Source organism: Daktulosphaira vitifoliae, unplaced genomic scaffold (assembly GCF_025091365.1).
Source record: "Daktulosphaira vitifoliae isolate Bord-2020 unplaced genomic scaffold, ASM2509136v1 Scaffold_1, whole genome shotgun sequence".
In the NCBI taxonomy this organism is placed as follows: Eukaryota; Metazoa; Arthropoda; class Insecta; order Hemiptera; family Phylloxeridae; genus Daktulosphaira; species Daktulosphaira vitifoliae.
The window spans coordinates 64,068,452-64,094,794 of NW_026099572.1; the positions used below are offsets into that span (position 1 = coordinate 64,068,452).

At 32.6% G+C, this 26,343-nt stretch overlaps 2 protein-coding genes across 2 annotated transcripts in view; one reads left to right on the forward strand and one right to left on the reverse strand.

Moving 5' to 3' along the window:
- The window catches only part of LOC126896621 (peptidyl-prolyl cis-trans isomerase-like 3), a 210,369-nt gene extending 203,828 nt beyond the window's left edge, over nucleotides 1-6,541 (reverse strand). Inside the window, exon 1 of the mRNA XM_050669563.1 lies at nucleotides 6,535-6,541. Coding sequence (XP_050525520.1) covers nucleotides 6,535-6,536 — 2 coding nt within the window. The 5' untranslated portion in view covers nucleotides 6,537-6,541. The remainder of the gene's footprint in view (nucleotides 1-6,534) is intronic.
- The window catches only part of LOC126896589 (teneurin-m), a 155,457-nt gene that overhangs the window by 35,668 nt on the left and 93,446 nt on the right, over nucleotides 1-26,343 (forward strand). The window lies entirely within an intron of this gene.

Consider the following 26,343-nt stretch of genomic DNA (forward strand, 5'->3'; position numbering starts at 1 on the left):
TCCCGTCAACAGCCATTATAATTACTCGTTGATTGCGTGATGTATTACTAGAGTACACAACTATCGCCCTCATCACCCAATCGTTGACTATTAAACGGATTACAAAATTGGAAGCACGCGCTTTGATCGACATCCGAATAGTGTTGACGAAATATTGCAGTATCCGCCATTGTTGTTTTTTCTCTAGGGGTCTAGAAAACCCTCTTGTCCATAAGCGTTCTTTTGTTCTCCGGACAAGCACTCGAGCTTAATGGTTTGATCTACGGCCAATGAACTAATGAAAAGGCGATTATTTTTAACTCTATCTGTCTACGGCCAAGGAATAATACTTTTCGTTTTGTTTAAAACAATATTTCTCGCTATTTGTCAACTGATATTTTGTACACCACAACAGCGTACCCCTTCTTTCAGCTAGAACAGTATTTTTAATTAAGAGTTTCTCAGGTGGACATTATCAGACATGAAAGTAGACCACCGGGTTTTGAGAATTCGGTTCACGACGGCCATAATTTCCATAGTATTCTATGAAAACCACGACATAGTTATGAATATCAGTCACCGTTGGTTGTCATAAAAAATAAATAAATCTCCGAATATTCATGCAAGCTCGCGTTGACTCGTTAATATTTAATCTGGTTCATGTATATGTCACAGCGAACATAAATAATTTATAAACTTTTTTAAACAAAGGAAAACATTTCAATAACTGACAAAAATCGATATTGCTCCTTCACTCAGCTTACGCTCAGTGAGTTTCTTTTTTAATATTTTTGACTTCGTCTCTGGCGGTCCGCGTCAAATAATTACGGCGAGCCGAACTTGCTCGCTCAACCGTTTTTATTCAAAGGAGAGACTTTTTTCTCCTTTTGCGTTTACTCCGAAACCATAACGTACGATTCACAGTTCGTTACGCTCGATTATTCAAACTGTAAAAACCTGCCAAACTCAAGCCCCATAAATAATTTGACGAGCACAGGTTGACATAGCAGTTTTTTTCTCTTACCGCTGTAATTATTGTATTATTAATTCGCCGGCGATAAAACGCGTCGGCGATTAATTTACAGGGCCTGTGCAAAGGCTCGAATGTAGGTCGTTATGCCGTCGCCCACAATCATTTTCTCCGTCGACGGCGCACTACACAAGTGAACCGTGTTGGCAACGTGGCGTTGTACTAATTACACTGTAACTGAAAAAGGTTTGTACTTTTGTGTGTCGAACTGCAACGAGTGCTTTGACGAAAACAAATGAATGAAAACATTTTTTATGGTCGTTAGGTTGACTGTTGTTGACTCCACGCCGTCATATTTCGTCGATATCATTATTGATCCGGTCGCTCATCGGCGGTGTACCGCAATTGCCTATACGGAACGCCTGGTTCAATCAGTTTCCGTGTCCTTGGCGAAACTCGACGCCGGGGACACGGAAATGAGAAAAATTAACAACGAATGTTTTATCAAAGCGACTAACGAACCGTAAAAGTCGACGTTCCCATACTTGTTAGTCGGTTGTTATTGTGAAAAGACAAAATTAAGCATTCTCATGTCGTCGCAAATTACTAATGTATGATGATCAACCGTCATACTAGAAAGTTGCGTCTACGCGTGCAAACTTTTGATGGAACAAATTCGAAAATTATATTCACTTTTGAAATCAATGTCAGACGTGTTGGATTTAAAATCCAATTAGAACAAAACGACCGTCGCCTGCACAGTTTGCCGCTTCAATTAAAACGTCACGTATCTTCTCGTGTTATACACATGTATGTGTCTTGATTACATCAAACGCCGTTCCTGACCACGAGCACATTGTACTTTTGACAACATTTAAGTGTTCAGTTGCAAATATTTAATTATTAATAGATGACACCGCGTCATAATAACATCGATTTCTCATGAAAAACTACAAGCAGTTTTAATAAATAAACAAAAAATACAAAAATTGACATAACTTATTAAACTGAAATTTATCTTTCGATAAAAAAATTCGTCTCGATTACATATCTGAAGTAAACACTTACGTTTATGTCTCAAAAATTGAAACGACTCTCAATAATATTTTATAATTATAAATTCTATTTTAAGCGTTCCGTGAAAACGATTCCAGTGCTCTTTTTATTTGATCACATAAAATCGTTCAGTTATCTATCATGGTTTTTATGGAACAGTAATAACTAAAATACTAGATTTAAACCGGCTAAGTAACTTTGTAAGTACAATTCAAAATTCAAAGAAAACAACCCCATTCAATAAGTAGATCTCGTTTACTGCTGATTACCACCTTTAAAATATATTTTTCATTTTTCAATCACATCAAATTTAATAATTTAACCTTCCCAGAACTTCTGAACAAAAACTAGAGTTTTCACTTCGAAATAGTTGAATATGAACGAACAGTCGACCATAATTATTACTCGATTCCTAACAGTCGCCCTCGTTTACTTCCACACCCCCTTCCATACGTGAAACCTAATCATCACTGGTGAACCCATTAGCAATTGAACAAAGAGCTAGAGATGCTTTTGAAAGCTGATATTTTTCTAGAAAAAGGTCACCGCCATGCGCAAGACAGATACGTGCTTTTCCAACGATGGTAATTATTTCTCTAGTTTAGTCGAATGATGTGTAATTAGACGTGTCGAACTTTGCCTACCTGAATTTTTAATTTTACGGTAAGCTTTTATTCCTACGCATACAGTTTGTTACCAACTCCTTATATTTATCACACAAAAACGTCTCCTTTGCACACGCATCGGTCAATTTTAAACCATCCTTTTCCTCTTCCCACTCGTTTTGTTTCCTTTCATCTCAACACAAGTTAGAACACCCACTGCTGCTGTTACAGGAAAATACATCAAACCGCCATTAAAATTCACTGTATGCTATACAGCAGTAAAAGTATTTCCACAAACCACCCGTTTGAACACTACACTCGCTTAATAACTTATTTTAACTTTCAAGTTTTGTTTAAAAATTATTATTCAATACTAGTCGTTAGAGAATAAATTCCAATCGCCAAATAGAATAAAACACAAATAGCGTAAAGAGTAAGTTTCCCAGAGCGTAAGTAAAGACAATGTAACTCGAAATAACTTTTCATTGTATTTTATTTTTAATTAATATATATATATCACATAGTTTTTTTTATCAGTAGATAATTATTTGAGATTACACTGAATATATTTAAACATATTTCAGAACATCTACATTTCATATTTGAAAACTTATAAATATAGAAAAACATTTAGACGTTTCACATTAAATTTATATGTTTATAACGCGAAAAAACATAATAAAAATTTGATATAATGTTTGATGATTTTGAATGTACATTTTACTATTGTGCAAGGAAAAGCAATAATTTTTAAGTATTTTCAATAGAGTTACTTAATTTGTTTGACTTTTTATAAGTTTCTCGTATAAAACTTTTAATCTATGTATTTAAGTCTTAAATATTAAAAATTTATAAACGGATTATATCTGACGAGGATTGTTATTTTTTGGTGATTTCTAATGGAAAAATTATTTTACAAGCTAAATCCATAGAAATATTTTTACTATTTCTTGTGGTCATGTCAGTGTTGCATAAAAGCGTGTTCAGCATAATAGCGAAACAGTTTTACTAGTAACAACTAAAACGTTATTTTTTTAATGGTGACAGAAAAGCAAAAACAATAATAATAACATTTCGGTTATGTTATTTACAACTTGGGGTATGTTACGAGCAGTATAATATTTTTTTCGAATGCATGTCGAATTATAAATCAAAAAATACTTAAGTACATCATAAAAATGGACGAACGTCAAAGTTGTCTTTTTTTTATTTCGCTCCGAGATCCATTGGTTTTTAGGTTACATTTTTACTTTGAAATTGGTACCGGCATTAGTTATTATCCTCGTGTCTGTGGTATCTTTTTAGAAAACTGTTCTCTTTATTGCTTAATACTTGAACAAGGAAATGATTTATAATTTCTTTAAACCGTCGCATTCGATATACCGAATAAACAAAGATTATGTTGTCACTAAAAACTTAGGATATCAGGTAGAACGTGTCGTTTACATTCGGATTGAGTAATGATCAACTGGTGTTTAATTAAAAAAAATTTGATGGTTTATCAACGTTGACATTTAACTGTAGGAGCTGCGCGGACCCGATAAAGCACTGGGGTCTTAACATTCTCAATTCGCTTATTGCTCATAATGTTATTGCGATAATTTCACGGAAACGAGTATTTGTACGGTCGCCTGCGATAGTTATCTGATGACGCCGCTAATTTACGACTGTTTTTTTCGGCACCTCCGCCGACCGATTACGAAAAACAAATAAAACGCGTTTGGCGACATCGACACGGTGAGCGAGTTCGATAAAAAACAAAATAATAATAAAAAAACACCTTTGAGAAATTTAGCGTGGACCGCCCACGGAGTTTTCGAGGGCGTCTACGGGTAAAAATAATAACATTATGTAGAATTCGTCTTCCCGTTCGAACACGGCCACTCTCCGTGTTGCCTACTGTGTATCCGGTGGTGATAAAAAACACGAGCGTCGGAAATATTGTGCACGGGAAAAAAAGGCGAACATTCGATAAGTATTATTTAATCCATCACTAATCCCTTACATGTGCGTTCGTGGTAAGATAATAATTTATGACTAAATGTGTGTAATATGTGCGTGTCTGATGAACCGACGGGGTATGTGTTTACTTATTCACAACGGTCGTATGTTACGCTTCTGATGCAGTTCGAGCTGTACCAGTGCGTTGTTCTGGTCCAATGCCGCCACCGTCGTCACCACATGGCTACCGCAGGAGATAATCTGATTATGACACGACCATGGCGTTTCAGTATTATTATTATTACGGTCGATTCACTAGGAAAGTGTATGTAGCCCAGTGTCTTAAGATTTGTTCTGTCTCCTGTCAATTATGAGCAGTAAACGTCCAAGTTGTTTTTTAGCCGTATCTCAAATGAGAGTGATCGAACAGCACCAATTATAATAGTGAATGCACTGCTTCGACGGACACGATTTTTTCCCGTCATCGTTAGCTAATTCTAGTGTGACATTATTATACACTTTTTATCTAAATAACCGATCGATTGAAACGGTTCTACCCGTCACAGTATTCGTGTGTGGTCACAGCAGAAATATCACTAATAAATTTTAGATTAGGTATACCAATTATAGTAAACAAACTCTACGGATTGTACGATTAATCACTGGTCGTTTAGATTTCCTAATTAAAAGGGTGTGTCAGCAATATATTAGCACCGCGGTACGTCTTACCGCAATCATCAATGAGCAATTAAGAATTTTTAAAAAGTCATACCTTACGATATGTAAGGGCTTTTCGGCTAATAACGAAATTATTTCTTATACAATATAGTTTAACAGTATCTTCCTAATATCGCGCAATTAACTATGTCTAATCACAAGCAATTTACTCGAAACAACAAAATGTTTGCCTTATCCACTCCCTATTATATTTTAGCTAAACTACATTGCAGGTTACCATTATTATTTACTAGTAGTAGTTCTATTGTAGTTACTACATATGGAACTTCATAGAAGTATTACTTAAAAGGTTTATAAAATATATAAATCATTATTATTTATAAAATAGTATTTTATGACAACATGATTTTCGTTTTCGCGCACAATTTTTTTAGTAAACATTAAATTTTCCCTAATCTGTGTTTATAAGTAGTTTAATATTGGTTTCTGTTTATATCAATGAATAGAAACACATTTTTTTATAAAAGTGCAATGAACTTGACTTTATTAGTATATTATAAATTACATACATGAGTTATGTTTTTCTTCAACGATTTTGAGATCGGTTTAAGTTTTCACGTTTTTTAATGCATTCCTTTCTGTGTATTCCCTACAACTTTAAAATTTATAAGGGAAATTTAAGTGTACAAGACTTTTTTCTCGTCGTAACATTGCGACATGTGATTTATATTACTTGTTGACCTTCGGCGAATAGTAAAAACGAGGAAAATGAGTCAAAAGGTTGAGGTGCTTTGTGTTATGCTTGTAATTCGTATTGTCCACTAAACGAATAATTTTCACATATTTGTGAATACCAATTCGCAGAAAGAAGTGTTCTAAACAATCGTTGACGTGTTTTTTGTTAACTTAATTAATATGTGTATTTAAATAAGTCCTACGACTATATGACGCGGTTAGTTTTAACGGATTTTTGTCATATACCTAAAATTAAATTAGAAAGCTGAATATAGAACGACTATAAAATCGAAACAAAAATAGTATTGCTATTACTTTTGCAAATAACGACGTTTTAAAGCGGAATATATGTTTTCAAATAATAAAATGTATATCTTTATGTGCTTGAAATAATTTTATTCGTGTAGATACAAGTACAAAATTAATCTGCGAGTACAGTGATTGATAACTACTAGACTTTTTTTTAATTAAAATAAAAATACAGAGTTTTTCAATTTATTTGTATAATTAAACAATTTACATTTTATTATCATCTGCCCAATGCTGTTTAGAAAAATTATACCAGCGGAAATAATTAATTGTACAACATTATTCCATGTATTTATACATTAAAATGAAGAGTGAGTGATTTGTATATGCCAACCCTAACACTAAACGTCTCCAGTAGAATAATTTTTATTATAGCTCAATATAAACCTGTTTTTAAATATGTAAGCTATCCATACCCAAGTGATGTTATGTACCACATAACATGATTGTTCATTCGAATTTTTTTCGTGTAACGTCTCCAGACACGATAAAATTGACACATCCACGAATCATTCCAATTATTTTATTTGCTGTGCTCATATATTAACGTCGAATCACTTGGTAAATTAAAATGTAATTTTTGTCATTTAAATAACATTCTATTGCGATACGGATAAACTGTTGTTATTATACCTATAGTAGTTAGTGTAGTCATAACTTTTTAATGTGTATTTAAGTCATTAAGAAAATCATAATTATCTTCGGCTACGGTTTAAACTACGACTACTACTAGATTGTGACGAGGCAATGTTGTGTTTTTTTCCAATAGTTTCTATGGTATGGCGGCAACGGTATTATTGTGATGTCGCGGTAAAAAAGATACCACAGCATCGACACCCGCAACCGGTTCTTGAACTTTATGAGTCAGGTCGTGTCCGTTAGTGTCTAAAAATAATGTAAAAAAAAAAAAAAAAAAAACTGAACACCAGACGCCACTTAAATCCGACCCGGAGCTTTTAATTGCTTAATTTGTACTCGTATACATTCGGTATACTAAATACACGCGACACCATCAAACTGGTTTTATGGCAGTTTCAATTAGTAATCGTTTTGTCATTATCTTATTATACGACCGCAGAAAGGGAGGGAGAATTTTGTAGGCGGACGGGCGACCAGGTAGAGGATCACACACGATCTTTACAGCAGAGATCACACGAAGAAATTGAGTCGTTTTTCACTGCGTCTCCCTGTAAAGCACAACATTATTATATCCAATCTTGTGTTTATTAGCATTGAGTTCAGACCGGTTAGTAAATCGTAAAATATCACACCGTGTGACGACGGCCACCTTGGGGACCACATTGGCGCCCGTACGTACACATTCTTATACTTACTCTTTAAGTATAAACATTTGTATGTATTTTACACTATTTTTAATCTTGGGTGTCCAAACAAACGTTTACCGTCTTTTATTGACCACGTCCTTGTTGCACTTCACTCACCAGCTCTAACACCTCCCCGTACTGAATTATAATAATGTTTAAAAATTATAAAATTACAGCCATCGTAGTATACTGTACGTATATTCGTTTTACACCGACAAAATAAGCCGACCATGTCGCCATTGACCACCCCAGTGCAGGTCACAACACATCAGGTTTTTTAAGGTTGAATATCTGATGAACAGCAAAATAATCTTAGGTATGATTCTATTTCAAAAAGATTGGACGGGTGTAAAACACTACGATACGATGTAATTAAACATTTTAATTACTTACACTACATACAACTGAAATCATTCTAAATCTTCCTTACTGATGTTTCAAACTGACACGCTCACAGAGAGAGTAGGTCAGTTAAATTTTGAGTTTATCACACTTAATTTTGAGAATAAACATAAAATAATAATATTTTATTGCGCAATGTAATTATAGGAAATAAAAATATGCAATATCTTATATTATTTTTCTAAACCAAAATAAAACGATTTAGATTATATATATATATTACAGAAAAAGTTTGAATGTTTATTTATTCAGAAGTTTTGCTTAATATATTCAGAAAGTGAGCGCCATTTTGACATGAATTCTCAGTATAATTAATGAAATTTTTAGTTTTGAAGATATCTTCTTTTAAGATCATTCATTCAACTATGAGTTAAAAATTAATAGCTACCCATACCTCATACGTAGGAAACATAAAAATGTTGATCGTTTTTCCAAAAAATAATCATACCTAATGTCTTAATGTCTCAGAATAAATATCTATTATGTAACATATAACTGGTTGGAATTATATTGTCTATCAATCTTCATTGTGTAATTAAAATAGAATATTTCCCCCTATGATTAAAGCGCCGCAGTAATTTTCAATTTGAAATGATTAACTTAATATTTCATAAGAAAAATTTAAGGCTATCCACAGAAAAAATAAAATTATATAATCTCGTGTAGAAAATTATACACTTGTAATATTTTAATGAATGGTACCATTTACCGTGATATTGGTTGACCGATGTTTTATGGACTGTAATCTGCAGCTCTTGAGTTTATTTTTAAAAAGTAAACATTCGATTTAGTCATCTTAAAAAATAATTCTTAAAATTTGTAAAGACTATTTGACGAACATTCCATTAACAATGGTTGCAAAACGTTATATCAATGAATAATTGTTATGTTAAATTTTCCGTGATAATTTGGCAAGCCCGTCGGATTTAATAATGTTAGTGGGTTATTTTCGACGAGAAAATTGTATCATGACCATAACAGTGACCCAAACTAGACTGTAAGGTCACACAAGGTAAAAATACTCAAAAACAATTTTCAAGCAACATACTTTCCCATATGTTTACAACTCTGCAAAAGCTTTCAGCGAAAAAACGTGTTTTAAATGCTATTAATTTGATATTCACAGGATATTTTAATTATAAAATTATAAACAATATATTTTATATAGTTTTTTTGTGAAATTTTTTAATAATTGCACATGTTAGAATTAGACTGACAAACTGAATGGTGTTTCAGTTGAGCATGTAAAATAAATATTCTTAAATATAATAAATGTTTGATAAGACGATACGATTTCCTATTTGAAATAAAACTTATCTATACACCGTATTACGATGAACAGGTGAAAATAAATCCCTCGAGGTTATTTTACAAGATGAGCTGAAGTAACAGCACAGTAGAGTTTATGAATAATATTGTTGCTCGCGTAACTTTATACAAACAAATTGCCAAAACTGTCGTTATTAGTTATCATTAAAATATTTAAAATCACGAGTATCTATACTGACATAACATCGTTAAAGAAGGAATTCGATGATCTCTGAAATGAAATACCATGTTGTGTGCACATTCGTACACATTTACTTCAATATTATCATACCGTCATTCGCAAGTTTTCGATTTAGAAATAGGTAAAGTGTATTTCAAAGTGATACGTCAATTACTATTTGATATACTTTTTGTACGGTTATCGAAATACATTTCAGAATCTATTTCTATCACATTCTAAATCCATTTGCTACGATCATATGCACACAATATTATATGTGTTAGATGCACGTCGAAATTTCAGAGCGTTCAGAGTTCGCCACATACGTTTTTATTTTGTATTATTTTTACGAGTTATAATAATGAGGAAAATCGCTGTAAGAGTAACAACGAGACGGTTTTATTTTGGAAAAATTAGTAATGCACACCATGCAGTTTTGTAGTGGCTCAGCGGTTTTTGTCATTAACACATAGTAATAATAATAATAATGTCGTTACAGTGAAAGTACACTTTTTTTGTCGTGATGATAGAAAACGATTTAACAATAAACGCAATTAGAGCAAAACGCAGCATGTAACTATTCCAACATGGTATACTTAAGGGATGTAAAGGGGTGCAGGGAAGAGGTCAGCGTGCGTGTCATGTGAACATTAACACTGTGGACAAAAGAGAAAAGAAAAAACAACTAACCACAAGCCAAAGAATTAATTATGAACCGAACCAGCGAATACACATAGTATAGCGCGAGGCAGATGTTGTTCAATCAATATGTTGTTGTATTATTAGTTTTAATTCGATTAATGTTTTTCTATTAACTGCGTATACTGGAAACCTGACATCGTTCGTTATCTATCACGCGAATTTGGGGAGGCCAGGTTTTCACGATAAAGTGTAACAAGAGAAGGATTAATAAAGTTTTCATTTAATTTTTTCCCTTAAGCGCGGGGGAGATATTGTAAGCACGACATTGAGTCCTTTTCGTCTTTAAGCGCGTTATAAATGTGAGTACTGCGACTATTGTTCCTTATATACTTTTTTTTTTTTTATGCAGTTTACACTATTTGTAAGAGACTCGTTTAAGTCTCAGTGACAAATTATTCTGCAAACTAGAGGGTTGTTGTTGCTCGAATGCTTATTACAATTACATCCCCGACAGCCGTCGTCCAAATCCCAAGTATGGTTCCCGAAGGGGATCCTAAACTTCCAAAACAATCTTAAAGCGGGGCGACAATGAAGTCCCACAACTAACGCTGTATGTATAATTCAGCGCGTTCTCCTTGAAATTTCAAATTGTATTTATGACTACTCGGTTTTTTACACCTCCTAAACATGTTGATTGTGATACTTCCCTCTTGTTGAAATAAAAAAAAACTTTCGTTACCATAAAGAAAATTATATTATGTGCATTTAAAGTTTTACATATTTACACTCAAACTTACACTTATCGTTGTTTATTTAGAGAGGGATATTTAATATTAATAATGTAAATTGGTTAGGAATTTATGAAACCTCTCCGTTTTTTTTGCAAACTTTATCTATTGCGGTTCAATAATATATTATTAACACGTTAATTTTATTAAACAAGAGTCTTTTTTACGTGTAACAATAAATTTATTATGTGAAACGTATTTCAATACAAATACGTCTAACTCAAACATAATTATCTGCAGTAATTTATTTTCAATCTAAGAAATTAAACAATAATTTTGTCAGTTACTAAGTACAGTGCACACAAAAATATCAAACGGTTTTATGTTTTGCATTCAATGATAACTCGCCAAATAGTATCTGACCACTGCTACTGCAAATTATACATTAAGAGTATCAATATTTTCGGAGATAAACTACTGAACGTTTGAATACTCATTCTCTCGGGACACTTTGTTGGTTGTTAAGTCTATTTTAGGACTTAAAACTTTCGATTATACTTCAAGAGTCTTACAAACAGTAACGAACTATTTTTCCTCGGTATACTTTCCACTATTTGGTAATTGAATTTATTCGAAAGTTTATCTCATAATTTAATAAACTAGAAAAACTATATAGTTTGATAGATTATATTGTTGGTAAAAAATACACCGAACGCTGAATTGAAGAAAAAGGCCTCCGTCAAATTTACTGTTAATATACAAACAGTCGACAAAGTTTTTTTGTCAACTCGACTTAAAGTTTGTATGTAAATAATTTCTTACCGATATTAAAATATTCTTCATAAATTGTGAAAAGAAATAATGAAATGACTGTGACTATTTAATCAAATACACTTTCTTTTATCGTAAAAGAAACACTCAAAAGCGGTGCAAAAACGATCATTGAAAATATTAAAGGGTCTAAAAACATTTTTCGTAAAAGTAATTTAATAAAAAAAAACACATATAATATAAATGCAAGACCGAATTGTTAACGGAGAGTCTCTCTATGTACACATAATGTTCGTGACAGGCGCTGCTCCTCGCCGAAGCCACCAGCACATGCAAAACATAATTTACATAGACCGAAGATGGGCTCGGCGCAAGATGCTTATAAAAGGAAAGAGAAAATAAAAGGATCCCTCGCAGGGGGGGGGGTATATATATATTTTTCTTTTCATATAATAATAACCGTGTATGTGCTGTATAGTGAACGTGTGAGTAATATTATTATTAACGTTATGAGGAAACGACTTGGCCGCGGCAGAATGTTTTTAATAATAATAAAGAAACGACTTGAGCGTGTGGATTTTTTTTTTTTTTGAAAAATTACTTCTGATAAAACGAGGGACAGAAAAAAGAACGAAGAATAAATTAAACACACACGGAGTAAAGAGATAAAAATCATAGATTTCTCCGTGACATTTTTCGGTTGGTCGTGACCGCGTGTACGTACGTGCGATGCATCTAACAGTAATAGGCCGCGAGCACACGAATATTCACTAAGTTAAAAAAAAAAAATAAATACAAAACCACAGTGTCTATTTCCATGACGATTATTTATACGTATTGTTCTTCTTTTCTCCGTGTGTGTGTGTGTGCGAGTCCTAAAACCGCTGCAAACAACTATCGTGTTCGGATAAAACGTAAAGTCGTGTATTATCGTCCGCACTGTTATGTGTAATGTCGTACCGCGCAATAATAGTAATGTAATTGTGCAAGAGAAAAGTAAAAGAAAACTGCTGCGAGAACCTCGAAATGAAATGCACAATTCGAGTTAGCAGATGTAAAAGAAAAACATTACAGTGTTTGACGTGAGGTAATCTTACTGGACGCGGGCAGAGAAAAAAAAAACACTGGGTTGTTAAACTTCTGATTTCATATTAATCCGTTGAAAAAAGAACACCCGAGGAATTTCAAGGACATATTTTATTGTAAATACTTAATGATGATGGATCTACTAATGACTCTATCGGACATTAAGCATACACGAGAACGCGTTGTTTTTTACCGGTGGTTACCGGTCCGCGACATCAAACCCGTCTCAGTACCGTACCACCGTATCCGTTTGAGGTTCAATTTTGATTACTCCTTCTGTCGACCCAACGTGTATCGTCCGCGTTTTCAAATCGGTAATCGCCCAAATAAAAGTAATTATATTTGTTCCTACACACACACGCCAGCAGTGCGAGTTTCGACGAGAAATTATAGGCGTATATAACAATCAAAAAGTTATAACGTTAATTTCTACAGAAATTCTTGTATTATTATACAGACGCCTCCTGCGACGTACCACTGAAACAAAGTGATGGAGATTATTTTTAATTACGCTGTGCTTTAGAGTATAACTTTTGATGCACATAAATTATGGTCTATACCTTATGAGTAATTTATTTGCTCTCATTTATTATCTGCACTAGTTTACCACGTACCACTAGAGAATTTCAAACTTTTTTACGAGCAACTTGTTATGGGTTTTTTTTTTTTTGTTAATAATACGCTTTCTTTTTTCCAGGTAGGTACCAAGCGTATGGGTTCAGATTTTTAAGCGAAAATTAAACACGGAATTTGAATTGAAGTAAGATGCATGTATTTTTTCGTTTTCAATTCTTTTTGAACGTCCGCGTACAAACAGTTGTTATATTTTTTATCAATTCATCACATGCTATGAAAATTACTGAAATTGAATTACTTCCAAGAATTATTCTTTTAGAAAAATAAAACTGGTTAAGTATCCTCGATGTACTTAAATTAAATTGGACTGTTTTTTATGACTGTTCGGATGCATAACGATATTTTGTAATCGTTAGAAACAGAACAGTGTCCAAACAGCTCTGCGTTTCCTCGTCTGACACGTGCACGCCAATATTATTACTTGAATTTGTATTTCGTTAGTCTACAACACTTTTATAAGCTCCCACACGCATCGCAATCAACGTGTATTCTGTAATTGAAGTTTTTATGAATGTACCAAGTGTATTATTTCTTAGTCGAGCAAACCTCCGAGCAATCATCGGTCCTATTCAACTCCGACATACTATCCGTTCAAATTATTATTTTTATGTCACAAACATGCGCTCATTTTCGTTTTGCATTGAAACTCCGATAAAAATTGTATGATACATTTTAAAATGCGTTGAAGGGGACAAACATTTAACGTTAGCAACATAGAATAATCCTTAAAGATATTTTTTCATTGTAGACAAGTTTACTTTATAGTTGAACAAAGCCGTTATTTTAATAATAATAATATGTATCTGAAAAAGATCTAACAGGGGAAAGCTTGATATTTTTGATAACGAGCTCGGGCAGAATCGTCAACCGGAAATGGTTATAAAGGGTGGAAACATAAATATAGAAAACTGCGGTAAAATAAGAGAGATTTTAGTTTTGTAAACGCTGTAAGCACCACTCAAACATAACTACAAGTTGAAATATGAGTTTAACTATCACAATATTTATTTATTTTATTTTATTTTTAACGAGCTACATCAATTGGGTTCGCAATTACAAGTATTAAACTTGTATGGTAGAGTATGAGAGTAAAAAAGTATTGCACACAGTTTACAGTTTAGATAGAACAGTAACGATCAGAGTATACGAACAATAATGTCGTGTATACGAACAACTGCTTACGTGATTGCGCGGGGCAGATAAGAGTTAAGATACATAAAAAGGTCGCTTAAGTCTGGTGTCCAGATGGCGATGTTTTTTTGTAAAACATGTAAACATTAAACTGTGATCTCTACAATCGGCGTGGGCAGTGTATGGAAAAGGTTCCTTTTCATCAAAACAGGTTTTGGCTATTGTATTCGATGTTGGCGGAACACTGTGAGAGACAAACCGCCAGACCTGAGGATTCGTCCTCGGAGTTGACGGTGGCGCGACTAAGGTCGTTAAAGTCGGCACGACAAAATGATTTAAACGTTATTACACAGCCACAGCTATTCTTCGTAGTACGGTCATGGACAGAATAAAACCAAAACTATGTGCATGTTAGTACTGTACTGTATGTTGATTTTTATCATAATATGAGAGCATCAATAACATACGAGACGTGTGACTTTTGTTTTGTAGGTGGTCAGATCTCAAGCTTACACGCGTTTGAGTTTTTGTCTACAAAAACTACAAGAACAATTACGGTAATTTGTCATTAAGTACATTCGAAAAGAATTAATTAATCAAATTTATGTAAAAGTAACACTTCATCAGTTCAAATGTTCCGCACATTATTCACCAAAGTGTTTATAGTTATTGTAGGTCCTTAAATGTTGGTAACTGAATTGCAGTTTCGAATTATTATGATAATATTTAACATGACAGCAAATGTATAATAACTGTTCGAAATGTAATATATTATCTAAAATTAAATCAATATTTATAAAAGAAAGCAGCGGTTCAATTGATAACGTGTAAACTACAATTTACATCCCATTACCAAATCCATTAATAAAAATATGTGGTAAATGAACATGGGTCGTCTTGAAACGTTCGTGTTTTTCGTCGCTATTATCATCATCATATTACATTAGAGAACTCGTACAGGTAAAAAACCATTTAGGGAATTTAAAAAAATGATTAATAGGTGTCAGTCTAGATTAAACACAAATGAAGTCGTACAGACGAAAACCAAAATTTGAATACAATGTCATATTGTACTATGAAACATAATGGAAGTTTATAAATAAAACGAATTCCGTTTGGAATGATAAAGCGTGAAAATATTTAACAGTACTAAAACGAGAAAATATCGTGGACTTATTAGTATTTTTTTAATACGTGATTTCTTGAAAAAATTAAGTCATTCACAATTCTTATCATTAACGAGTCTCATTTGTTATGCCCTTCATCTCCATATGATAGATGATAATTCATTACGGATAATTATTTACAAATATATTCCTACTGGAAACCATTAATAAAATAATTGATTTTATAATTATTATTTAACATTTTTTTAAGTCCTCAATAAATAAAGTTTGTCGTATTTAATTTTTAATAAAGTTCTAATATATTTTTTATTGTGATATTTTTACCTAATATTAAATTACTCAGTGATGACATAAAATACTGATGAAATCCACGATGAAAAATAATAACAATAAAAAGATCAGAATAAATTTTAAATTATTTAATTCACGGTAATGAGTCCATTAAATAATAATTATATACATTTTATAAAAACTGAACTGCTTTATTGGAAATGTATTTGTTGAGTGATATTAAAAATTGCCCTTTTATGAGGATATATCTGTAGCACAGATATAGATAATAAACTAGACAGTTAACTCGTGATAACAGCTGAAGCCATTTAAGAACTATTTTCTTTTAATCCAAACATTATTATTCATTATCGTTTCTACAGCTGACAGATATAGATAATATATAAAATTGCTAACTGCCCTACACAGTCATTGTTAGTAAATGTAACCATTTAACAGTCCTTTTCTTTTAGGTCAAACATTATCATTTTCTATACTTTTTTTTATTTTATAACAAAAAAATTGTACACGAAATATAAGTTGTATTATGACAATTAAAAGTAGATGTACTTTGACAGTTTATGTTAAAAAGAGATTTAAATAAAATATTGAAAAATAGTTTCACTCAAAAGAATTGCCGAAGCACGCTGTTTGGTGATCATTGTTTTTAACTATTTTTAAAGCAACCATCGTGTTTTGTTTAAATCATCCTAGTATCTTTAGACATCAAGAATTTTCCCCAAAACTAACGGAGACGATATACGGTTCATTTCCGTTAGTATATTCTTTCCAATTAAAACAAACATCACGCATTTTGCTTTTAAGATATTAAATTGAGCATTCTGTAAAATTAATTTTTGTAGCATTGTTCCTTTAGTAAATTTTATATTTGGAATGTTATGTGATATTCTTATGGTGTACGTTGTAATAGATATTATGTTATACCTTAGAATGGTCTCATGTGCTCACAGGAAAATTATATTACACGCCGCCGGCAGTCTCCATTAATCGGTTTTCGATTTATGCGCACCGCCAGTGTTTAATTACCGTCGCTACTTACCCTACTGTACGTTTACTATACTGTTTAATAATGACTCACACACAACAGGATAAGACAAAGAAGTTGCGTGTAATTGCTTCAGCGTAGGATGGGCGTGGACTGTGCCGGTTACGATCAGGTTCAACCCTTAAAGCCGAAAAAATCGTCTATTGCAGTATACATTACTCATTTAGGGTTTTATTTTTTTTAAATTAAACTCGATAAACTAAATTACTTCCATGGATTACGGCCCATTTGAAAAATGTCCTGGCTTTCTATACGCCATAGTGTTTTCTTCACGATAATAATAATAATGGTATAATTAGGAATACTACACTTGTGGTAATTGAAAAAAGAACACTAAGAGCTAACTAAGTGTACGAAACACATCGTGGAAACATAAGACAGATGTAGCTCAGCAGTTGGAGAAGGGAATATATTCGATACTGTTAATCTCATTGATAATTATATTCATTGTATGTAAGGAAATCATTTTGAATTTTTATAATAACAAATCGATGTTTGTTTAAGCAGGCGGGGTGCCATAGATAATATACACAACCGATCGACGGGCCATATGGCCAACAAACAATACACGAAATAGTGTCTGAAAAAAAAATCAATTCTTTTATCTTTTTCGTCCTGTTTGCTTAAGAAATACGCAGACACAGACAATATATTTGTTTACACAACATGACGGTGTCTTTCTTATCATTTTTCACGTCCACAGACTTACCTTTATTTTTTCAAACTACTCAATAGTTCCTTTAACACCAAAAAACAACATTATTATGCATTTTATAATCAAAAAATTCATAATGAGCCTTTAAGATGGATTTTAATGTCAACTAACCCTGTTTTCATCGCTAACTTCTTTTAGTGTACATTTTTTATTATTATTATATAGTTTTACAATTTTTACAATTATTTTTAATTAATTAAAAATCAACGAAAGATATTTAAAGAAGCAATAAAAAAAAAAAAAATCTAAACCGAAAAAAATAATCTCTGTATAATAAAATAAAAGTCGTAGTCTAATGTAAAATATTCATAAAAATGTACATAAAAAAAAGCAATGTTTAACATCTAGTATAGAAAAAATTATATCTTCTTTTTTAAAATTTTTTTGAGCTATGATTTATGTCCATTAATTTAAGACTAAATTTAATTTATTTTTATAAAAAATTATCTTTGAGCACGATCAATACATTAGAACTTTTTACTTAATAAAGTTTTATGAAAATATTTTTTTATTAAATATTTTAAATGAAAATAAATTGTTAACATTAAGGTGTTTTATGCACGTTAAAAATACTTGCGTTTAATAAATCACCCTTTAAACGGCTAAGCTGTTTAAATAAATTTAAAAGTTTTACTATTAAACATTAAAGTCACGAATCGATGATCATCAAATGAACTCTTACAAAAACGATTAAAGCTATTTAGAACAGGCAAACAATTAACCGGCTGTGAATAAGTTTGAAACTTTAAGATTTCGTGTAAATCCGTTTTAGTTTAATACACTTAGAATTAAAACGGCAATAAGCCGAAGCTTAAATATAACAATTAAAGTGTTAATTTATTAGTAAATGTCAAAAAAATCACTCTTTTTTATGCTTTCATTCTTCCGAGGCCTGAAAAATAGTTTCATCTGACGTGAGCATGTCTGTGTATGCGACAATAAATAACGACTTCGCTGCGCCCTCATCTGCCTATAACACATGTTTTCTAAAATTGTTTTCAGTTTGTCGAACAAAACGTTTTCACTATCCCCATATGAAATCTATTATGCATTTCCGACAAAATCAGGAAAAAACAGTTATTTTAAAACGCCAAGAATTAATGATTGTACAATCGTGTGGAATTTTAAATACTACTAAAGTGGTATTACGCAAGACCAACTCACGCATGTTGCTATTTCCATTTTCCAAATCACAAGGTATGCTAAATGCCAATATGGGTTATATAAGATTGAGCATCTAGAAACTCACACAGACACATGCCCTATTACGGGCGATAAAAAACAAGATATTCACCGGAACAATTAAATCAATAATAGGTATAGAAAAACTTGGAGTACCTCTAAAAGGTAACAAACGTAGATAGATTTTATGGTGTTCTCGTCTGTACAAAATCAAACAAAATATTTCAACAAAGTTAAATAGATAAATTTGTTAAAAAAACTGAGGAATTTTTCTTAAATGAACACGTTTCTACCAAATTTATTAAATTTATTAATTTTATGAATTGTTATTACTATACAAATGAAACGTACTATAATTTGATCTCTAGAAGAAGGAAGAACAGATTTTCACTGATATGATCTATTTAGTATGAAATTTGAATATTTAATATAAACGCTACATAAGTTTCGTAAATTGTCATATATAAGTTTACCTTTAAAGCCATAGAAATATTTTACACGCTGACTCTCTAGTTATATCGTTGTATTATGTAGGTACACTATAATTTGAATATGTCAATCACAGGCATCCTATGGCAACTTTGTTAAGGTGAAACCTCAAATAGACAGTGTTGCACAAGTTTTTGTTGGCGCTTAACGAGTCAACGCACACGTCATATTCTTGCGTGTTTCAATGTGGAAGTATAAAAATAATAATAATAATAATAATAATTTCCACTAATACCCGTTGTCAAACGACAGCGCTAAGTCATAACTCGGGCAACTGCGAAGCCCAAAATAGTAATCCACTTAAAAGAAATCGAACAACACAAATACGATAAGAAAAAATCACTATATCTGTAATGAATGTCTAGTGGTGTGACTGCATTTGTGGCGTTGTTATAATAATAAGAGTGTTGAAGAGGAAATTAAGATGTTCCGAAACGAGAAAATAATGATATTACAAAGTTATCACATTAACCGATCAATAGTTAAAAACGGTTGTAAACGACATTTCCTTTTAGTCTTCGGCTTACAATGATGATGACTCTGACCGAGCCGCACCATCAGATTATGGTTTCGAGAGATCCTAATAAACATTAACGTCTTCTCTTAGTCGAATGTTTTATTATATTTTTATTCAAGAGTGTTGTCGGCCGCAATAAAACGCGTTAGTGGTCCCTTTGTACACACTCAATCTGCCAGCATTCGAGGGTTGATGATTGTGGAGAGATCGGAGAGTTATTTCTCTAATTTTATTAAATCTGTTAAAAAGCGTTTTTACGTTTTTTTTTTTTTTACACTCTGACAAATATTTTTTGTAACCATCTTTTTTAAAAGACACTTGAACATCATAACGCACACGTATACATACACATATCATTATCAATTGACACGGACACGACCGCTAAGACCACACACATCTACTCGAGGGGTGCTGTTTGCTCTAAGAGACACCACGTTATCCTCCTTCGCGCAGCTCGGTCGACCTGTGTTGTCTTGTGTGCTATTTGACTTGGACTCCACGTACCGTATAATAACGCATTCCGAGGCCCTCGCACCCCTTCACCAACCAGTGATTTATCGTATGCCACGCGTGTGTTGTGCAGTAAATAACCGCTACACGACCGACCGACCCTTATGGTGTACGTACACACGCCGTGCATTCGATACACGTATACGGTTTACTGTGCTCGTGTGAGTGAATAACGCCAAGTTCGACTATTGTGAGGACGGTCATTGGGAAACGGTGACGTTTAATTGCGGAAACGGAGTAAATTGTTTCTGTTTGGACCGTACAATAACAGTTTGCAAGTCCGCAAACGAGAGTGGGAGATGGGGGAAACGGCCGATGAAAAATATTCGTGGTTAAAAAAGAAATTGGAAAAATTAACGTCGCAATACTACTGAACGGCACACGCGAAGAGTATTTAAGGCGCTGATAATTTAACCAGATTTTTCGGCAAAAGTAAAACGAGGATCGAATTACTAAAGGCCAATTAACGCGCGAAAACTAAACGTCACACGAGGTTTCTGTGGAAAACCGTTTTCACGCGAACTGACGATTTGCCGAGAATTAAAAGTTCCGGTGACATCCGATCAGTGACGTAAGTGTCGATGGCCGTGAATTAGATTAACCTAATGGCAACGCAAAGTTTAAGCTTAGTGTTAACTCGGCAGGTTCTCCGGAGAAGAACGCCGTGTGGTGCTTTGCGCTCGCAGGGGAGTCGTTATTTTGCTGAGCACATTCGAGATAATATTATATTGCGAATTCGTAGGGAAGTTTTGTATTTAACCGTACAAATTCGTTCCATTGAAATAATGAACGAGCATAGGCGCAGAGCAAACTTGCAGAGGTTTCTTGCATATATTTCTCTGGATTTACACTGGTAGACCGTTAGGTCGGCGTGAAGAAACAATGCCATTTGCATAATATCGCGGTGGAGTAAAATATGATTGTCTCGAATGAACCGGAAGACGCGCGCGTGGTTGCCAAAACGCCATTCCGTATTGCGACAAGTCCTAGTCACCCCGCGCCCCAGTTCAGCTCTCCGTTATGATTTGTCGCCTAGGAAGTCTCTGCCGTTTTTGCGTCGACGACGCCGTTGTCTTTGCGAGACCACAGGGGACACGCAGTACAAAATACATATACGGGCCGGCTTAATTTATTGTCGTCGTTTGGGTTTATTGCTTTGGACCCCTTCCCTTTAATGTCAGTTCGATATTCAAGTTGAATTTCTTAAATCGTATAAATAATTACCTAATCGTCAGCTTACCGCCAAGCGAAAACGTATTCTGAAAAAACCGAGTAACAATCATTTTGTGAGTTATATAATTTTTACATGAATTAACCATACCACAACAAGATATCTAATTACATTCAACAATAAATTAAAAGTTTTATTTTTACACCGTCAAAACAAATAAGGCCGAGTTATTACTCCAATAACACCTTTTCACTTTATACCAAACTTGTTTATTTTTTCTAAATAGCGATATGCATGAAATTCAGAATTGTTGGCTGGTGATATTTTATTTGGATGCAATCCGATGTTGTACTCATGCCAAAATATCATTTTTCAAAGAAATATTTTTAAGAATTATTAATATTATTATGACGAGCAATAAATTTGATTAATTCTTGAATTGTTTCTCCGTAACGTTATTTTGAATGATTACACATATTTTTATTTTTCGGAATATTAATCACTTTGCCCTTCGTACAATTAAAATCAACAAACCAAAGTTGAACTCATCACTGTACGGTAAAAATAACTGACACAACGAATCGAAAAAGTGAATAAGCTACACAATTAGTATTTTTAGCCATACTGTCTGCTCTGAAGAAACAATGGTAAAACGTTAATAAATGTTCTTAAAGTATGAATACCATACTGTTATTATGTGTTATTATTTTTTGGGGAATTTATAACGACGTTCGAACCCTGTTTCCGCAGTATACCTTGTTCCATGTAGATATATGGGTATTAAACAGACAGTATGTTGTAAACTTTCCATGCAAACTACTATTACAACTGCGACTGTTTGGCGTGTGTCTCTCTAATTTTTAGTAGAACGACCCCGTTTGTATTCTACAAACTACATAACGTGTACGAATAACTACTCCCCTTTTTAAAACCGTCAGACTACACAAAAAAAAAAAAAAGTTTTAAGAATAGCTCGAAATCCATAATTGATAATATTTCGGTCGACACGATATTTTTCACACCGCTATACGCAACGAAAAAGGCAGTAAAAAATCCGTTGTAAGATTATAAGGTATTTAGCGTACAATCGGAGAGTAATTTTTATTTTCGAAAAGCGAGTCACTGACTTATTCGTTGGGCGTATCGATATGCTAAATTTCCAATTAGACTGACACATTTAAAAAATCGCGTTTCATAAATTTCGTATGCACATACTCAAAAGTCAAATAGTTCAATTAAATTAATTGTCAATGGAATCGCCTTGACTGTGTTTACGAAATCGTATTTAAACTCAGCCTTATTCCAATAAACTCAAAGGCAGTGTCGGTAATGTTACCTTAACGGCTGCAGATTAAGGAATTGAGCACACTTTAATGCCTACGCCATTAGAGAGCTTAAACCACAGCTTGTCTAAGGCGCCGACCGTCAAGTGTCTTATTACGTCTAGGATGACTTGACTATTGAGATTAATTCTCGATTGAGTGAAACAGCTCAAATATTCCTTTTATACCTTTCAATTTATAAGTTCCGAGCAAAGCATTGTTGGCTTAATCCAAAAGTAATCTCACTTTGAAAGATCAAACTAGTTTTTCAAATTAAATAGTAATTGCATGAACCGTTTCATTTATAAAGAATAGAATATTATCGCATTTTATCGCACGCCCTAAATCAAACACACAAAGTCATCACGAATAGGAACGCTGGACCGTAGTAAATGGACAATGATACAGGCAAACGATTTTTGTGTTTTTTTTTTTGTATTAAAATGGCCATGTAACATTTTGTGGAGAGATTTTTTCTTTTTAAACCGGCGTAATAGTAGTACACGCGTGTCCACACCTACTAATTATACCGTGTAATTACCATCGCAGGTCGCCGTCATATACCTTTTCATAACATTACGACAAAATACTATTGTAGAGCCTAATAAAATTATTACTTTTTTATAACTAACTTCTATGAAGTATCGTCTAAATGGCTCACGCGCCGAAGACTTGTCCTCGCCGTTTTTTACTGTCCCGTGCCGGCCATACCCATTAGCTGACTATTGCTAATGACACGGTGTAAATAAAAACCTGTAACTGAATTGAGTACAAGAACGGACATGTATGGCGTGTCGCATCTATTGCGATTCCTAAAACTGCACGAACCACTCGCAAGTTGTTGAACTCTGTTGAATAATCTTTTTATCACTTGTCTTCAGACAACGTCCAAATAAAAGATATATAATGAAAAACTTTTATTATTTTCTATCGCACTACGTTTCGTACCTACTCGTATCAAAAATTGTAGTCAATATATTCTATGACGTAATAGAATTTCAGTAAAATAACCGTTTATCACAAAACAAGAGCAACTATGACTTGAGTGTGATTTAGGTGAGTCGTTCAATCTAGTTCAATGTGAATTAGTCTGGAAAAAGCTCTTATTTCTCTATTAAAGTATCTTCTTTATCTCAGTATCAGCTACTCTAATACTCGCTATTCTTGCTTTACTATGTACTAGAACACCGTCAGAAAAACATTATTAATGGGTTTTCCTAAAATGTCTCGAGAACTTCTCTCTATCTCACCATTAAGTATACATATTTGCTTTACATTAGACTGCAATGCACTATAATAATAAACAATGTCTATACGCACGGGGAAAACAATAAAAACCCTGTCGTTTGTGTTGTAGAGTGGTTCAAATAATAAATAATAGTAATAACAATATTTACATACACAATAAGGATTAACGTCGTCCAAGTAAACCTAAATACGATAAAAAACACTTCCAATGGATTTAAATGAACCACAAATGATGAATAAAATTGCTATTGATTTAATGTTTTTATTACCAATATTTTAGTTTAAATTTATGTTCAATAAAACGTTTCATGCGTACTAAATAGATGACGGAATGAAAATGACGATCAATTCATATTCTATAAAAAAATATATCACTGAAACTAACGGCAGACTATCTTAAAATATCGAATATATTGACTAGAGGCTTTATTTTTAATATTATCGCCAATTGACAAAATCAGTTAAACAACCCAAGAAATAATAAACAATTATTCATAATTTAATTACAAATTAAATTTTCGGAAGGCTCTATAACCCAACTCTACGTCGGAAACTATTACAACTAAATCAATAAAAACATTCGTGGATTGAAATTTATATATTTTATTCGTGTTGGTGCAAAAACTAAACATATTAAGTTATGACACTATTATTTCGGTCAAAATTTTATGACCATAAATTTATTTCAAATATCTTCTTATTAATGTTGAGTAGTTTTTCTAAATTATTTAAAAATAATATCATATTCTTATCGATTTAAATATTTAATTAAAGTTTCATTGAATTTTTATTTAAGTGGTGTTTAGAATATAGATCTGGTAATTTATTTGCAGTTATATTTAAAAAAATTAAATTCTGATGAGTAGTTTTTGACGCAATTAGTTATTATGACGTATAAACAGTATTAGAAATAATTTTTTGAATAGGAACAAGAATACTTTTTATATTTATATGCCGGCTATCATTTGTTTTATTTCAATATATTTGTTTAGAAATTTGCTTCGGTCATTGCGTCGGGTCGATAAAACAAAGCCAAGACCAAATCCGTTCAGTTTTGCGCGGCTCTCTATATTAAATCCAAACGGATATTTCATTCGGTACAAATGGCATAATAAAAATAAAACACAAACATGCCGAAATCGAGAAATAATCGAATGTTTTGTTCATATATCTTTGATACGTTCCAATAGAAGAACTTGGCTCTAGAGAAAACGATTTATTTGCACCAGTCCATGTGTATATTTATAGACCTTTTTTATTTTTTTCCTTCCGCTTAGCCCAAGCACGCAAAAGTACAAAACGAAATTCATAAGAAAAAACTACTCATTTCGGCGTTCTGTTCGTAACCAACCCAATAAATCTGCTGGCAAATCTACTGTTTAGTTTCTGCCTTTTTCCTTCTCATCGTCACTTTTTAACGTAGCCTATTCACAACTTTTTGTCACCAAAATTCACTCTAGCAATTGTTCTATCGTTTGTCACTGCCAAACAAACCATGGATCTATGAGGTTACAAGATTCGGGTACAGATTTTTTTAATAAAATATGGTAATTGTAATATAAACTGAAAAGGTGAGGGGACAGAAATGTTAGGATCGCACGACCTATATGTTAAAATAAATATTTTTTACCAAGAAAGTTTGTTAACGATACGAGTATTCACGTTGTTGTCGGCAATAGCTGTTTATCAATAATGTAGCTTACAAAATAATTATGAATATTCCTATACAAAAATAATAATAACCTCTTAACCCTTCAGCTTTTACAGTATTTTGTTCGTCGACCATAACACTTGGCCGACCAGGTTAAGGATTGCGTGTGTTAAGATTATTATAATAATACCACAATCGGATTTTCCAAAAGGTCCTTTTCTTTGACCTAATACACAATAGAAATTGTATAAAATATGCGTATGTTCGAATAATTTTGATCAAAAAATGTAATTATTTATAATTAAAAAGCGAAATAATTATGTTTAAAGTTTTTAAAATTTGATAATATTTTTTTTTAAAGAGAAAATATTCAATAATTTAAAATTATACTCGTTTTAGTATTTCAAATATAAATTACAGAAAAATACTTACTAATCTAAATTTAAATGTTTTTAAAATATTGTAAGTTAACATTTCACGGATCTAAAAATAGTTTTTATTTTATGTTACTAATATTTTTTAAAGGAAAGTTGTATTTTAAGAATCTTATATTGAATTCCTCATACAATGAAAAACAACGTTTTAGCGCTAT